Below are 18,034 nucleotides of genomic sequence, written 5' to 3' on the forward strand. Positions count from 1 at the left end.
GGGAAAACAGCCTGGCAGGGGAGCAGTTAGGCATCAATCAGGCTGGCAGGGGAGTGGTTAGGGGGTGATCAGGCTGGCAGGCAGAAGCAGTTAGGGGCAATCGGGAAGGCAGGCAGGTGAGCAGTTGGGAACCAGCAGTTCTGGATTGTGAGAGGGATGTCCGGTAGGATCGGGCCTAAACGGGCAGTTGGACATCCCTCTAAGGGTCCCAGATTGGAGAGGGTGCAAGCTGGGCTGAGGGACACACACCCCTGTGCACGAATTTCATGCACCGGGCCTCTAGTAATTAAATAAAACATGAACATTTAATGTATAAGCTCCTTTATTTTTGAGTTTTCTTTCCTTCTTAAAGGCAAGGCAGACTTTTTAAAAAAAAAATTGACTTGAGAGAAACAGTGATTGGTTGTTCCACTTATTTATGCATTCATTGGTTGACTTTTAAAACAATATATGTTTTTATTGATTTCAGAGAGGAAGGGAGAGGGAGATAGATAGAAACATCAATGATGAGAGAGAATCATTGACTGACTGCCCCCTGCATGCGCCACATCGGGGATCCAGCCCACAACCTGGGCATGTGCCCTTGACCAGAATCAAACCTGGGACTTTTCAGTCCACAGGCCTATGCTCCATCCACTGAGCCAAACCGGCTAGGACTGTCCCTGGCATTTTTCAAGCTGGTGCCTGTGCTGGAGCTTAGAGCATGGGTCCTTTAAGACAGCAGTTGCCAACTGGTGGTCCAGTGGATGGTCTGGTCTGGTTGGAAAGTTTGGTGACCACTGCTTTAAGAGCAGTACCTTTGTCTCTCAAAACTTTTGTGATTCTCAGATCCCTGCTGGTTTTCACAACCAGATGTTAATGGGGACTTATCTTTTGACACTGGTGCCATGGGCTGTGGAGCCTGACCTGGGGCTGGGATCCCTGGCTTCTTAAAGGGGAGCTTAGCAGCCAAGATATCCCTCCTGAGTGCACAGGATCTTCCTGTTCTATGTCTGCCCCTCCTTCAGTCTGTGTGACTTCTTTGTGTCATTAGCTATAGGAATTCTGTTAAGCTGGTCTTCAGTGATAGTTCTCAGTAATTTAGTTGTAAATTTGATGTGATTATGGGAAGAGGAAAGCTCATCTTCACCAGAAATCCTCACTTTATATTAGGAGCTATTTCAATAAAAAAAAATGATCACTTGCTATGTGCCTAGAACTCTTCTATGCACTTGAAATATATTAACTCATTTAATCCTCACTGCAACTTTGTGGGAAAGTACTGTCATTATTCCCATTATATAGACAAGGAAATTGAGGTACAGAGTAAAAAAATCCAAGAAGATTGCTAAGAGGTAACTAGGTAGCAGAAGCAGAACCTGAAGTTTTATGAAAGATGCTTAATTATTCATCTGTTTCCATGATAGCTTGATGAAATGTCAATGGCTTGGTTAAGTGGCCGGTTTCTTGGTATTGGGAGCATGTTATATTTTTGCAATAGTGCATTTGTTATGGCTTTATTAGCTTACTTATCTCCTTTCCTTTTTCTAAATCGTATTTTTTTGCCCTATTTTTAGGTTCCATACCCCATGAAGTGCCTCAGATATTAATTAATAGGGAACCTTTGCCTCATCTGCATTTTGATGTGGAGCTTCTTGGAGACTGTGATGTCATCATTAATGAATTGTGTCATAGGTTAGGTGGTGAATATGCCAAACTTTGCTGCAATCCTATAAAGCTTTCAGAAATCACTGAAAAACCTCCACGAACACTAAAAGAGCTGGCTCATTTGTCAGAGTTGCCACCCACACCTCTTAATATTTCAGAAGGCTCCAGTTCACCAGAAAGAACTTCACCACCAGATTCTTCTGTGATTGTCACACTTTTAGACCATGCAGCGAAGAGTAATATTGATGATCCAGATGTGTCTGAATCAAAAGATTGTATGGAAGAAAAATCACAGGCAATACAGACTTCTAGGAGCATTGAAAGTGTTACTGAACAGTTGGAGAGTTCAGATTTGAAGAACATTAGCTCCAGTACTGGGGAGAAAAATGAAAGAACTTCAGTAGCTGAAACAGTGAGAAAGTACTGGCCAGCCAAGATCGCAAAGGAGCAGATTAGTAAACGGCTTGATGGTAAGAAGCTATTTTGGAAGATATAATTATTGCAACAAAACATTTGCAAGAAATGAGCAACTTTGGCAGGTTTATTGATAGGGTAGCTTTATGCAGCTAAATGTAACATGGCAAAGTTGAGTAGTCAAGCTAGAGAAAGATAAACATTGGTATCTTACATAACATGGGGAAGAAATAGTGTTTGAAGAATGCTTAGTACTTGTGTTACTTTAGGGGCGTGGTCGGCAAACTGCGGCTCGCGAGCCACATGCGGCTCTTTGGCCCCTTGAGTGTGGCTCTTCCACAAAGTACCACGGCCTGGGCAAGTCTATTTTGAAGAAGTGACATTAGAAGAAGTTCAAGTTTAAAAAATTTGGCTCTCAAAAGAAATTTCAATCGTTGTACTGTTGATATTTGGCTCTGTTGACTAATGAGTTTGCCGACCACTGCTCTAGGGAATAAGAAGGTAAGCATTAAATTGAGAAGAAAATTGGGAAATATTGAGTGCTCTGCCATGTCAGGTGAGATTTAGTTGGTAGAAGTGATTGAGATTTGGTGCTTATTGTGGGTAAGCTGCTTTACACACAGTATCTGACTTTAATCTCATGAGGTAGGAACTATTATTACATCTCTGTTACAGTGTGAAATCTTGACTATAGAGGTTAAATATACCTTGCAAGGTAACAACTAGGATTTGGAAGAACCAAAATTGTATTCCAGGTATATCCCCAGAGCCTGCCCTTTAATCACTATGCTGTGTTGTGTCAGATCTAGAAAGCATCTGATTCTTCACTAATTACTAGGGGCCCAGTACATGAATTCATGCACCTTGAAAGGAACTGAGGTCCGTGAGGCGGTGGTGGGCATAGGAGCAGGTCTCAGCCCATCCTGGGCTCTGCCCAGGCCCTCCTGCTGCTCCCATGCGCTGACAGCACAGGCAGCGGGTGTGACCGGCGGCTCTGGTGCCAGCAGTGGGCACGAGCGCTGAGCAGGGACCGTGGCGTGCGGGAGCAAAGAATTTTCAGTAATCACCAGAGGCTTGCTCCGATGACAGTGACCAGTGCCCTGCCTTGGTCTGGTGCCTCAGCTTACCTGCTCCACCATCCTGCTGTGGCTGAAACCCGCCATGTTCTGTGCTCCTGCCACCCTGCTGCCACAGCCTGCCATGTTTCCCATGCACCCCCTGGTGGTCAGCACACGTCATAGCGACCGGTTCTGCCATTCGGTCTATTTGCATATTAGGTTTTATATAGGTACAAGGAATAGCATCTCCCCTTTTGCCACATGGAAAATCTACAATTAGTATTAACACAGGTAAAGTCACTTTTTACTTTTTGGAAATCAATGTTTAAATCCAAGTAAATCTGGTGAAAAATGCTATTTTAAGTAGCTAAACCTAAACTAAATTTGACCAAGCTGGGACATTTAACTTTATTAATATTCATAGATGCAAATTAATGCTCTTAGGAGTAGAACATCTTAGAGGAGGTGCTTTTGACCTGGGGTCCATGGCTTAGAGGGGAGAGGGAACTTTTCTTACCATAGGTCAAATCTCATACTGTCAATGTAAACGTGGGAATTAAAGGTTAAATTCCATTGCTAGATCAGTGCTTCTCTCTTTCTCTTCAGTGTGTGTGTGAGGACTCATATAACGATTTTGATTCAGTAAGTGGGAAGTATTGGGCCTGAAAATTTGTAACAAACTCAGGTGATGCCAGGGTCTATAGACTACTATGAATAGGTGGTGAAGCCAAACTAAATGAAAATTTTAATAAAGATGCTTTGAGCCCTAACCGGTTTGGCTCAGTGGATAGAGCGTCGGCCTGTGGACTCAAAGGCTCCCAGGTTCGATTCCGGTCAAGGGCAAGTACCTTGGTTGCAGGCACATGCCCAGTAGGGGGTGTGCAGGAGGCAGCTGATCGATGTTTCTCTCTCATCGATTTTTCTCTCTTCCTCTCCCTTCCTCTCTGTAAAAAAAATCAATAAAATATATTTTTTTAAAAAAAAGATGCTTTGAAAGCATATATGCTTTAGAAGTTATATTCAATGAACATGAATTAGGTATCTAATGTAGACTAGGCTGAGTACTTTGTTTCATCTCATCAGATCTATTCAAATTAGTTAAGTAATGTTTATTGAACACAGTTCTCTACATCCTATATAATAAGACCCTAATATGAAAATCGACCAAATGGCAGAACAACCAGTTGCTATGACATGCACTGACCACCGGGGGCAGACGCTTAACGCAGGAGCTGCCCCCTGGTGGTCAGTGCACTCCCACAGGGGGAGTGCCAGTCAGCTTGCAGCTGGCAAGCACAGCAGTGGTGGCAGGAGCCTCTCCTGCCTCTGCTGCGGGTGGGTGGTAAGGAGCGAGGGATCCCGGACTGCAAGAGGGACATCTGACTGCTGGCTTAGGCCCGATCCCCAAGGATGGTGCTGGCTGGGCTGAGGGGACTCCTCCCCCCCAGTGCACAAATCCGTGCACCAGGCCTCTAGTTTTTTCATAATTTACTTAATAGGGTTGTTAAAATTTTTTCCAGATGAGGAAATTGAGGCAGAGAAATAACTGCCCAAATTTACAAAGCTCTGGTGAGTAGCAGAACTACTCACCCAGTTTTGCACCCAGTACTGAGTCAAAACAAGCTAGAGTAATAACAGCTTGTACTAGTGATACGCATGTAAAAGGCAGAGCTGGAACCTACACACTTACTCCAGACTGCCCAATCAGACTGAAATAACATCATTTCTCTTTTATTACTGTATTTCAGGTAATCAATACCTATTTTTACCACCAAATCGTTACATTTTTCATGGTGCTGAAGTATATTCAGACTCTGAAGATGATGTCTTACCCTCTAGTTCTTGTGGCAGTAATAGTGATAGTGGAACCTGCCAGAGCCCAAGTTTAGAAGAGCCCTTGGAGGATGAAAGTGAGATTGAAGAATTTTACAATGGTTTGGAAGATGATCCTGATATTAATGAGAGAGCTGGAGGAACTGAATTTGGAGCTGATGAAGGTGATCAAGAGGAAGTCAATGAAGCTATATCTATGAAACAGGAAGCAACAGACATTAATTATCCACCAAACAAATCATAATGTAATAATTTTCCAGGTACAGGAATTGTTCCACCAGCATTAGGAACCTTTAGCATGTCAAAATGAAATGTTTACTTGTGAACACGATAGAACAAAGGAAACCAGAAAGATTTAATATTTATAGACTGGTAAAATAGATTTTTTTTTTCATGGATAATTTTTAACTTCCTTATTTCTGTACTTGTACACTTAACACTAATTTTTTTTTAAAGAAAGGTACTAAGTATCTTTAACCTGCTCTTGGTCAAGACTTTTAAAGGTTCATTTGTATAATACATCCATATGTATATATAATTTTTGTTTATACATTTTTGCCTAGTGAGTTTCAACATTTTAAAGTTTTCAAAAAGCCATTGGAATGTTAACGTAAAAGGGAACAGCTTACCTAGACCAAAGAACGGTATTTTCATTTTTATTTACTATTTCTTTGTAACATTGAATAGTTTGAAATCCTCAAATCTCTGTTCTGCTAAACTTTTGATTCTTTATTAGCACAATTACCTATTTTTAAACACTGGCATTTTCCAAAACTTGTGGCAGCTAACTTTTTAAAAATCTCATAACATGCAATGTGAGTAGAAGGAAGTCAACAATATATGGGAGAGCACTCAGTTTTCTTTGCTTTTTAAAGTAAGACTTGGTGCTAAAAGTTTCAGGAATGTTGTATTGTTCAAATGAAGATGGCTTTTGTACTTCTGTGGACATGTAGAAATGTCTATATTGGCTTATAAAAATAATCTGTAAAACAAATAAATGCTTTGGAAATGTTTCAATTGCTGTAGAAACAATAGTGCCTGCCTGGGCCCCCTTAGTGTTGAGAGTATTTCCCATTGTTTCAATACCTATCACTGTGGTAGAGCTTACATTGATTCTTTTCCACAAGTATTAAACTGCCAAGATGTGAATATGCAAAAGTCTTTATAATCTATAGTAATGGTAACTTTGGGGAGAGTGTAATATTATGAACTGTTGCTTTTCCACAGATGGGAGTGACAGGTTCCCTGATTATGGTTCCAAAGTAATAAGATATTAATTATATATAACTCAGCCAGTAAATACATGTCTCCTGTTGGGAGTATTTGGTGTAATAAACACCAAACTGCTAGCCTAGTACTCTGGAGATGAACATAATGTAACTTGTAAGAGCAGAATAGTGAATGAAATTAATTCCTATTGTGTCTTTATTTAAAAGCTTAGCCTGCCTTAAAACTAGAGATCTACTTTCTCAGCTGCAAAAGCTTCTAGCCTTTCAAAAAAGTTCATACTTTATAAAGTTGCACACTAAACAATTTTCCAGACTATTCCCAACATTACTCCCAAATTATAAAGTATTACTATTTTGCTTTGGTATTTATTACAATTTTTAAAAAGGGTTTGAAATATAGCTGTTCTTTAAGCATAAAATACCCAGCTAGAACCATTACTGCTAGAGAAAATAATTTTATTGGATGGCCACTTCCCTACCTAAAAGGTGTTTCAATCTGAATTTGGCTACACTAAAGAATGCAGTATATTTAGTTTTTCATTTGCATGATGTGTTTGTGCTATAGATGATATTTTAAATTGAAAATTTTGTTTTAAATTATTTTTACAGTGAAGACTGTTTTCAGCTCTTTTTATATTGTACATAGTCTTTTATGTAATCTACTGGCATATGTTTTGTAGACTGTTTAATGACTGGATATCTTCCAACTTTTGAAATACAAAACCAGTGTTTTATACTTGTACACTGTTTTCAAGTCTATTAAAATTGTCATTTGACCTTTTCCCCGTTAACTTACATTGTTCAAGTTATAAAACTTTAAAATCTTGCAGTTTTGTACAGCTTTCAGGGCTATGTTGGATGCTTTCTTTTCATAGTAAATGTCTTCATTCAATTTATAACCACCTAACCAGAACAATATTTAAGCAAACACTGATAGTACTGACTAGCAATTAGTGCATCACCAAAAGTTTCAAAATGATTTCAGCTATTCTAGGACAGGGGCCTTAGTAGGTAAGATGTAGGGGAAAGGCAGGGCCTAAGAAAACTTGACATATAAAGACTTGGGGGGCGGGAGGTGCAATAGGGAATGGTGCAAATGGAGTGAATTCAAGAGCCCATGTTAGAAAAGCTAGGTTTTCTGTGAAAGCTAGATCAAACCACACTGGGATGCATTTTTGGGGGACATCTAGTCCATTCAAGTCCTTGAGGGACAAAGTACTACTGCTTAGGAGGCCAGGAATATACACACCCCTTACAAATAAAACCCTGACTGCAGTTTCCTGATCTCAGGTCTGCTTTTCTCCCCTGCAAACTTTTGAAGTGAATTTTTAAAAAAATACCAGTGCTCTGCCCTGGTATATCCTACTTGCACAAGAAAAATTACCTGCCGAATCCCACCCTTAGATGTTATAACTAGAGGCCCCTCGGCCTGGCCTGCGGAATTGGGCCGAAACCAGCTCTCTGAAATCCTGCGAGGGGTCCTGGATTGCAAGAGGGCGCAGGCCAGGCCGAGGCGCCACCCCCACCCACACCCCCGCCGCAAGATTGGGGCCAGGAAGAGATGTGGGAGGTTGGCCAGCCGGGGTGGGACTGCGGGAGGGCTCCAGGGCATGTCCAGCCTGTCTCAGTCCTTATTGGCCAGACCCCAGCAGCAAGCTAACCTACCGGTTGGAGTGTCTGTCCCCTGGTGGTTAGTGCACATCATAGCGAGCAGCTGAGTGGTCTTAGCATATTATGCTTTGGTTGTTGAAGACCAGACACGTAGCATATTAGGCTTTTATTATACAGGACTAGAAGCCCGATGCACAAAACTTGTGCAAGGGGCTCAGCTCTCAGTCCTGGCTGCCTCCGGAAAGTGGTCCGGTCAGTCATTCTGTTTGTTCTAATTAGCATATTAGCTCTTTATGATATAGGATGGTATATGTGCCTTCAATCAATGGTGCTTTACATCATCCACCTATTAAATACAGGGTTATTTGAAACAAAATCTCAACTCCTACACCTGTAATCTAAAAGGTGAGTGTGGTAAGCACACCAAGAATTCTCCCCTCAGACATGAACAAAGTCTGAGTGTTAAACTCAAGCTAGATGTTAGCAGAAATATGGAGAAAGGGTCTATTTCCCCTATTTTGAGTGGCTCTCAACTGGAAACTACTCAGCATCATCTCTCAGAGATAAGATTTAATTGGCATAAGGTGTGGGTTTTGCACAGTATTAAAAAGTACATCCAAATGACTGAAAAGTATAGCCAGGGTTGAGAAAGGGAAGGAAATACTCCCTTCCCAGGGGATGGTCTAACAGGGAAGGCCGACTTAGTAACAGGCAGACTTCCCAATTTATCTCTAGAAATAGTTCAGTTGTCACTAACAAGGGTGGGGAGCCAAGGAAATAAGAGTGACTTCTTGTGCTTGCTTCGGCAGCACATATACTAAAATTGGAACGATACAGAGAAGATTAGCATGGCCCCTGCGCAAAGATGACACGCAAATTCGTGAAGCGTTCCATATTTTTTTTTTAAAAAAAGTGACTTCTTTATCCAAAGGAGAAAATTAGCATGAGTTTGGATGGCCAAAATGCGAAGGAGGCTGCGGAGTGGAAAGAGGCTGAGAACAAGAATGTGTCTGTCCCCCTTGCCTCTTCAGGGGAAGACTGCCCTGCACATATATTTTGATTTAGGATCTTTTGTTAAACTAAATGCAGGGAAATCATTCAGAAAGGTGAAAAATCTGTTAATAGAAACGAACCCCAATGAATGGTCTTCATGAGTGAACCTTTGAGAAGGCTGGGACTTTTGATTTAGGTCTCAGTTTAACAATCTCCATTCTGGTTTTATTTCATGCCAATTTAAAGGGGTGTCTTGGTTCTACTGACAGTCTGAACAATGGCTATTGGTTAAAATTAATAAAGTTAGAAGCTACAAATATTTCAAAGTTTAGTCAACTATAATCATGGGTCTTAAAATTTAGTGAACTCAGTATCTGCCTTCTTCCTACTGGTTTAGAAGGCTCAAAGTATTTTTTGTTTGTTTTAGTTTTAAAATGGAAATTTGAAAACCTGTCAGTGATATATATATATTTTTTTAATATATTTTATTGATATTTTACAGAGAGGAAGGGAGAGGGATAGAGAGCTAGAAACATCGATGAGAGAGAAACATCGATCAGCTGCCTCCTGCACACCTCCCACTGGGGATGTGCCCGCAACCAAGGTACATGCCCTTGACCTGAATCGAACCTGGGACCCCTCAGTCCACAGGCCGACGCTCTATTGAGCCAAACCGGTTTTGGCCTGTCAGTGATATTTTAATTTTCTACCATGAATATCCATGTTAATGTTACTGTATGTCTGCAGAAAGAGGAAAAGAATATCAGACTTATCCAAATTAAGCCTTGTAGAGTTGTGTTTCCAGATAAGATGCCTGGTGTCCTTGTTAAAAAATTTTTTCAAGCCCTAGCTGGTTTGGCTCAATAATGAGAGTGCCAGCCTGTGGACTGAAGGGTCTTGGGTTCGGTTCCAGTCAAGGGCACATGCCCAGGTTGCAGGCTCGATCCCTCTGGTGGTCAGTGTGCTCCCACAGGGGGAGCGCCACTCATGCAGAAGCTGGCTCACGTGAGCGTAGAGGTGGTGGCGGGAGCCTCTCCCACCTCCATGGCAGCGCTAAGGAGCAGTGAGCCGAGTAGTAAGGAGCAGTGAGCAGGTGGGTGGTAAGGAGCGAGCGGGCGCAGGCTAGGCTGAGGGACCCGCACTCCCCCAGTGCATGCATATGCGCGCGTGCGTGTGTGTGTATATATATATATATGTATATGTGTGTGTGTGTGTGTGTGTGTGTGTGTGTGTGTGTGTGTATGTATATATATATATATATATATATATATATAATGTATATGTTCAATGAATTCTATCTATTGCTCCCAAGTGGCTATTTCACAGATCAGCTTCATAGCATATATGTTTTTGATATGAATAATCACTTCCCTCAGGAATGGATGCACAGGGAAACCGTATAATATCAGGTACATGGAATGATTTTCATAGGGAAGAATGCTATTTTAAGGAACATTATCTTAGGTGAAAATACTGTTTTCAAGGCTTCTATCTACGTAAAAAGACACCTATAACCACGAGAAGTTTTTATGTTACACTACTGAAAAGTACAAGTCCACATTCTCTTCTCCAAAAATCCTGGGCTCATTTGCATTTTGGAATTATGAAAGTTAAGATTTTTTAAAAGTACATATAGGGGTCGAAGGCAGCATGTAAATAAAACAATAAACATTAATATTGCTACAATGAAATGTACAAAAAGTCCCATTTAATACCTGCCATAAATAGCCTCAACAATTCAGATTGGGTTTTGCTGCAAAATGAGATAAGCAAGTTTTTTCAGAGTTGTTTTAGATTTTGGAATTAGAACTATAAGACTTGGGGACCTCTGTAAGATAAGACAAATTGAATGGAAATGGAAATAATCCAAAATTTAAGAGACCTTCCCTGAGACATTACTTTTCTTTAAGAATTTGGAATCTTATGAGAATCACTGAACATTTAAATATTAAACCAATAAATCTTTATTATTTCAACAGTTTTCATGGCATATTTTTATAAATTTAAAAAATAAATATTTGCATTATAGCAGAAAGTCACATGTATTGCATCAACTGTTACAATTTAATGACAGGAGATAATTAAGCATCAGCACCATAAAACTAAGATTTGTTTCTTAAAAATTCAAGGAAACAGTTCTAAAGCACTGAAAATTCTGACTATATACCAGCCTGCAGCATCAATAGTTTTGGAAACTATAACTCAGTGATTGGTTCTTGTAGTAGCCAAGGTTTCTATTTCCGGCAACTGTAGTACAAAGTTCTTCCATTACTAAATACTAAGCTTTCTGATAACCCCATTTATCAGTAGCATCTCAAGATTCACAAAAGGAGAGAACTACAAGTTATTTGGATATTCCTACCCATAATTTAGGTTTGCACAAGGACATTTATTCTAGCAAAAAACAAAACAAAAAAAACATTGTGTTTTCACCATGCTAATTTTTGCTTTTTAAGTTCTCTGAATAGGATTTAAATCTTAATTTTTAACCTTTAAAGGTCATCTCAGTTCAATTACAACCATAGAAACTGTACTGGTATCAGAACATAACTATTTTATTACAAAACTTAACATTATTTACAAAATGAAAAAATAATCAGATGACTATTGCAGGCCAAAGTTAAAGGTTTTTACCCAGTGATTGAAGAAAATTCAAGCAACATTTCCATGCACTCACACACCAGATCATTTGTGAAATATGCAAACTCTTAAAATTCATGTTAGTAAAACTACAATGTATTCACAATACTTGTATGTTTATTGGAAGATGGACAAAAAAATCCATAGTTCTGTACATTAAGTTCAGTATTAACAGTTTGTACTTTGCCTTTAATATTTTTTGGCTTTCATAAATACTAATAGCATTGAACATTTTGCAAGAATTATTATAGTAAGTCCCTCTGTCACCTTGCTGAATTCATCACCACAAGAAAAACACAATTAGTTTAATGCTTTTGCAGTAAACGGAATAGTTATAACACCAAGTTATATTAAACTGAAACCTTCATTGTGATCAATAGCTTGGATCAGTTTAGAGCGTAGAGTTTCTTTTTCTGTATATTTTGGAAGATCTAGAAGATTAAAACAGGTATGGGAAACTGGGAGATACTCCTCACCACCTCCTGTTGACTGGATGACTAGTTTTAGACTCTTCATACCAAGAATAGGAATCCGATCACTACCTGTCAAAAATACTGCCAAGAAAAAAATCATTCAGCCAACTACTTTTATCAAAACCAATATAGGTTATCAAGTCATTTTCTATAGGCACTATAGCAAACCTTTATATTAACATTTGCTCAAATGTGGAAGTCCATCTCCAGAATATTGTGTGAGCATGATTTTTGAGACATAAGATAATTACACATCAACACAATATGTTTTCTTTGAAAATATAATCTTAGTTATTAGCAGGAGAAGCTTAATAAATGTTTGATGAATGAATGACTATTGTTTCTGACAAAAACATTTGGGATCCCTTCTTTTGGGAATAGCCATTTAAAGCTAGTTTATAAATTAAATATGAAATGCAGTTTTGATTATGATTTTTTTCCCTATTTGTTTTGACAAATCATTTTTAAACAAAAATTTATAAGCAGCAGCCAAAACTCAAATCACTTAATGACTTGATATCCTTAAGGCACTGCAAACTAATTTAACCAAGATTCTCATTTCGATGCTCAAAACAAGTTTGACAAAAACATCTCTGGCAATAGCAGGACTATCAAAGGGCGTGTCACTGATTTAGATACATAAATTCTGACAACTTGAAAAACAGTAAGATTTCATTAGTATACAGATTTTAACAGATGAAACAGAGATTAAGGTATAAATATGAGAACTATGTCCTGGAAAAGTTCTATTTTCTACAGAAATTCCCAACGTTTTGGGGCAGAATCAAAGAGAAAAAGAAAAGACTCAACAAAGAGACCTTTTTTTAAAATAAATTACAACCCTAGTTTACGATAATCAGTATTATAGCTGTTTTCATTTGAAAGAACCAATTCTATTTTGGAGACAAATTAAATTTAACTTTCAAAATAAGAAAACATATGTAATAAATAGGACCTTGGAACAATACTATAAAAAAAAAAAATAACCGTATCCACCAAAGTGAAGCAATCTCTTATTAAGTAAGTTTAATTAGATTACATTCTCATAAAATATAGAACAAGTTAGAAATACTTAAATACTTACACAGAAATAGTTTTTTCTTTTCCAATGGCAATTCATGAAATACTTCCCAAAATATTTTTATTGTAGGATGTTCTGCCCAATACTCCCCTTTGTATTCCGTATTCTAAAAAACAAACAAAAAAACCCTATTAAATTTGGCTAGACAAATAATAAACTCACAAATCATTGTTTTCCAAATGCTTTGTATAAAGGGTGTGTGAACTCTCCTCACCCACTGCTCAAAACAGGCAGTGGGGGAGGAGCGACTGACTTTCTTTCTGCCAAAAATGCCGTCAGAGCCTTGTGAGCTAATTGGAAAAATGGTTGTGAAAGAACAATAAAGAATGCTATAGTGCCAAAACCGGTTTGGCTCAGTGGATAGAGCGTCAGCCTGCGGACTGAAAGGTCCCAGGTTCGATTCCGGTCAAGGGCACGTAACTTGGTTGCGGGCACATCCCCAGTAGGAGGTGTGCAGGAGGCAGCTGATCGATGTTTCTCTCTCATCGATGTTTCTAACTCTCTATCCCTCTTCCTTCCTCTCTGTAAAAAATCAATAAAATATTAAAAAAAAAAAAAGAATGCTATAGAACCATATAAAACTGAGAACAAATAAAAAGCATCATAAATGCACCTAAAAAAGAAAAGAATGTGAGACTTCGGATCTAGTTTCAAGTGAGCAAAAGCCATTAATATACATTCCCAAAGGCAGGTTTGCCCACGAATCGCACACATTGGACCATGTTTGTGAAGAGGTTTCAGTGTAGCATATATTTTCTTCCAGACACATTTCTAAATTCATCTTTCACAGCATATTATCAAATCCTAAATCTATTTGCCCAGGCATCTGTTTGTCCTTTGTAGAGGTGTCCCAACAGCCTGGAGAGTACTTCATTTGTTAAACAAGTCAGCAAACAGAAGAAGTATGTGTTACTTTGCTGAAATAACTTCAGAGCCGACTTGTGGCAAAGATTCACACAGTAGGTACACTTACAAGAAAACAGCAAGGACATCTGAAAGTTGCTAAGAGAGTAAGTCTTAAAAAGGAAATTTGTAACAATGTGTGATGATGGATGTTAACTAAACCTACTTTGGTGATTGCTTCACAATAAATACAAATATCAAAAAAAAAAAAACCCCAAAAACCCCTATTAATATGGAGGGATATTAGTTTTTTCTTGAATCTGAAAAATTGGCTTCACTTCCTTAGCACATAAAGGTTGTTCAGGAGTTTGAAACTCATGTGTTTCAGTTGATTACCTTTATTTCCTGGGCACTTTGTAATTTGGAACTATTAATTCCAGGGGAAAGAAAACATGTATGAATTGACAGAAATGTTGATTCCACCACTTCAAAGAGCATGATAGAATTGTAATATCTCCAAAGGTAAATATCTAAAGGATAAACTAGAATTGCTAAAACGTTAACGGATTATTAAAGTTCAACATGGAATTACCTGCAATAAGTATAAAATTTTCTGTATTGATGAACACAAATCAAATTAATTATTTTCTATTGATCTTCCCTGTAAAAAATGGTACTAAAAACAAACACTAGTAATTTTGTTTAGTCAGTTTTCAAGATGACCTCCCCCCTGCACTTGTGCAGTCCCCTCCCGCACTGAATAGGCCTGACCTCTATAATCATTAGGACATTGCAGATATGAGAAATACATAACTTCTGAGGCTAGATTATGAAAAATTATGACTTCAGCCTTGCCTTTTTGATCACCCACTTTGGGAGAGCCAGTTGCCATTTCATAAGGACAATCAAATAGCCCTATGGAGAGGTTCATGGTAAGACACTGGGCTTTTAGCCAACAGCCACATAAGTGAGCTATCTTGACAGGGAAACTCGATCCTTAAGCCAGCACCAGTCAATATCTTGACTACAACTCACGAGAGACCTCTGAGCTAAAGCCATCCAGCTAAGCTATCCCTAAATTCCTGAGCCACAGAAACTGTATGAGACAATAAAAATTCACTGATTTTTAAGCCACTAAATTTTGGGATAATTTGCAATAACTTCCACCTTAAAAAATATTAGCACTAAGAAAAAAAAGAGTGATAAGGAAGAGAGAAGTCTGTCTGCACTGTGAAGTGTTTTTTTTAAATCCAGCCATAGCTGCTTTAACTTTTTCTTAGCAAGAACCTTTCAGCATCAGGGCCTTTGGACACACTGGTCCCTCAGCTAGACCACTTATACACACCCTCCTTTTGTCTTCATCAAGGCTAATTTCCACTTATCCTTTGGGACTCATTAAATGTCACCCAATTCATTAAGTATTTAATGAGTCTTTGGGGTGCTGGGGAAACTGCAGTGGACCAAGTCCTTACCTTGTGAAAATTACTAACAAAGAGGCTTTTCCAGGTTTGTGTAGCCTATGTTAGGCTCCTTACATACCATCCCACTCAATTCTCTTCCTTTGCAACCATCACAGTTCAATTAATGTCTAGTGTCCTTATTAGAAGGCAAAGACCATAAAATACTGATGTCTCCTTAATCTCTTGCAAAGTATTAGGTATCCAGCAGGGGCCCAATAAATATTTACTAATGGTCTTCTTGAATTTTGGTCTCTATTTGTAGCCATGATTATATTTCAATGACAGTATTCTTAAAATCTACAAAATATTTGCTAGTAATTTGCAGAAATTTAATTTGGAGAAAATAGCTTGAATTCCAGCAGTTAATGTATTAACTTATTTGAATTAAATTCTGTGAGCTTGTTAGTGGGGAATAAATGGAAGATGGCTCAAGTTATTCCTTTTTTCTTAAACCTCTAGGTGGTTCTGGGGAAATGTGTAGAGCCCTGATGAAGAAAAAGCATTTAAAGTCACAAATCATAATCACTAAAATTATAATAAATCGGATACACAATGGAAAAAACCAAAGTGTATATTAAGTATAAGTATACTAAGATATATTAAAAAATTACTGTCTTAATGAATGCTCTGTCAATTATATCTTCAGGCAAGGTTTTAAGTAGTTACTGAGTGCTAGGCTCTGGAAATACAGCAGGGAACAAAGACAAAAACCCTGCCTTCATGGTGTTTACATTGTAGTGAGGGAAAAGAGCGACAGACAGTAAAGAAAATTAAGTAAAATTTGAAAATGAAAAATAAAGTAGAGGGGGGTTGGAGGATGAGTGAAAAAGGTGAAGGGATTGAGAAGTACAAATTAGTGGTCACAAAATGGTCATGGGAATGTGAAGCACAGCATGGGAAAATAGCCAATAACATTGCAATAACTGTATGGTGCAGATGGATACTGCAAATATTAAAAGGAACCATTTTGTAAATTATATGATTGTTTAACCACTATGCTGTACCCGAAACTAATAGAAAATAATACTGACAACTGTAATTGGGGAAAAAAAAAAAAGCAGAGAAGGGAGATAGAGTGTTTGTGCGTGTGCATGCCCTATTTTAGGTTGTTAATCAGTGGTCTCTAAGAAGGTATGAAGACATAAATGAGAGCCAGACTATTTGGAATTATCATGATGAAGAGAGTCCCGGGTACATTGGAATAGCAAATAGAAAGGCCCCAAGACTGGTGTGTTCCTGGAGGGCTCTAAGCTCAGCAGAGGCCAATAAGGCTAAAGCAGAGTAAATGAAAGGAAGAATGAGAGGAGATAGGCAAGAACAAACTGTGTATGATCTAAAGTGTGGTGAGAAGCTATTATATTGTTTCCATTTTAGAGTGATTGCTGGTGGGGTCCATGTTCACTGGGGTCTCCTTACAGTATATTTTTTCTTCTTTTCAGCAGATCAATTATCCTCCACAAGAAATCTTCAATCTCCTTTCTGGGGGACTTAGGCCTGGGTATCACCTTTCTGAATGCCATCCTTAGTTCTATCTAATCCCTCAGATTCTAAAACCTCTCTCAGGAGTTTTATTTTGTTGGGTAGAAGAGGGGACATGAAAGGTCTAATAATTCCTTAAATTAGCTTAAAGTAATTCTATTGCTTTTAGCCCAACCCCACATCCCTGCCATTAGAATAACACGAAATAATAATTCCTGTGCCTTTCAGAGATTCTAGGTTGTGAAATGAGTTGCCTCTTGATAAACCCTGTTCCTCCAGAGGCTTAAAATCCAATTTTCTTTGCTCTGAGTCACTCACAAATTCAACTACCTATTTTCCATCTTTCAAAACTTTTTCTCTTGTTCACTGTTTTCTGTTGTTTTGTTTTTGGTCTGTGTATTTCTATTTCTATTCCTTTATTGTCATTCTAGTGAGATTTTGGGAGTGAGCAAAGACAGACTTGTTTATTCTATTATGTTTAACCAGAAGACCTAAATTATGTTTTTAATTAAAAGTTTTTATTTTCTATATTATTACCCTGTAAGATTTGATTTTTTTCTGGTGCATACATAGTTTTATGACTTTTAAACACATATATAATTATTCATAAACCATTAGGATATTGAAGAGATCCATCATCCCAAAGAACTCTTTTGTGCTACCTCTCTGCAGTTACACACTCCTTCCACCCCTAGCCTCTGTTCACCATAGCTTTGTCTTTTCAAGTGTCATATAAATGGAATCAAACGGCACGTAATCCTTTGAGACTGGCTGCTTTCACTCAGTGTAAGGATGCTGAGAGTCATCCCGGGTGTTGCATGTATCAATAGATCATTCTTTTTTATTGATGAAGTGTATTCTACTGTATGGATGTACCACTTGGTTTATCCATTCAACCACTGAAGAACATCTGGGTTGTTCCCAGTTTTTGAGTTGTTTAAAGATTTTTAAAAACATGTTAAAAATATTGTGGTAAAATACACAACACATAAAGCTTATTATCTTCACCCCTCACAGTTCAGCGGTATTAAGTACATTCATACTTTTGCGCAACCATCACCACCACACATCCCCAAACCTATTTTCATCTTGCAAAACTGAAACTGTATCCATTAAACAATAATGCCCGCCTTATTCCCCCCATTGTTTATAGATTTTTGTGTAAACAAAAAACCCTAGGAATGGAACTGCTCGGTCATGTAGCTAGTGTATATTTTAACTTTATAAGGAAATGCCAAACTGTTTCCAAAGTGGCTATATCATTTGCACTCCC

The 18,034-nt window shown here is 38.3% G+C and overlaps 2 protein-coding genes across 9 annotated transcripts in view; one reads left to right on the forward strand and one right to left on the reverse strand.

Moving 5' to 3' along the window:
- SIRT1 (sirtuin 1) overlaps nt 1-7,023 on the forward strand; it is a 32,599-nt gene extending 25,576 nt beyond the window's left edge. For both annotated transcript variants that reach the window (XM_080688250.1, XM_080688251.1), the window contains 2 exons: nt 1,557-2,117; nt 4,868-7,023. In XM_080688250.1, coding sequence (XP_080544376.1) covers nt 1,557-2,117; nt 4,868-5,196 — 890 coding nt within the window. In that variant the 3' untranslated portion in view covers nt 5,197-7,023. The remainder of the gene's footprint in view (nt 1-1,556; nt 2,118-4,867) is intronic.
- Nucleotides 7,024-10,720: 3,697 nt separating this feature from the next.
- The window catches only part of HERC4 (HECT and RLD domain containing E3 ubiquitin protein ligase 4), a 105,370-nt gene continuing 98,056 nt past the window's right edge, over nt 10,721-18,034 (reverse strand). For all 7 annotated transcript variants that reach the window (XM_080642487.1, XM_080642484.1, XM_080642486.1 and 4 more), the window contains 2 exons: nt 12,983-13,085; nt 10,721-11,979 (listed from right to left, as the gene is read on the reverse strand). In XM_080642487.1, coding sequence (XP_080498613.1) covers nt 11,771-11,979; nt 12,983-13,085 — 312 coding nt within the window. In that variant the 3' untranslated portion in view covers nt 10,721-11,770. The remainder of the gene's footprint in view (nt 11,980-12,982; nt 13,086-18,034) is intronic.

Source organism: Plecotus auritus (assembly GCF_963455305.1).
Source record: "Plecotus auritus genome assembly, chromosome: 9".
Classification (NCBI taxonomy): domain Eukaryota; kingdom Metazoa; phylum Chordata; class Mammalia; order Chiroptera; family Vespertilionidae; genus Plecotus; species Plecotus auritus.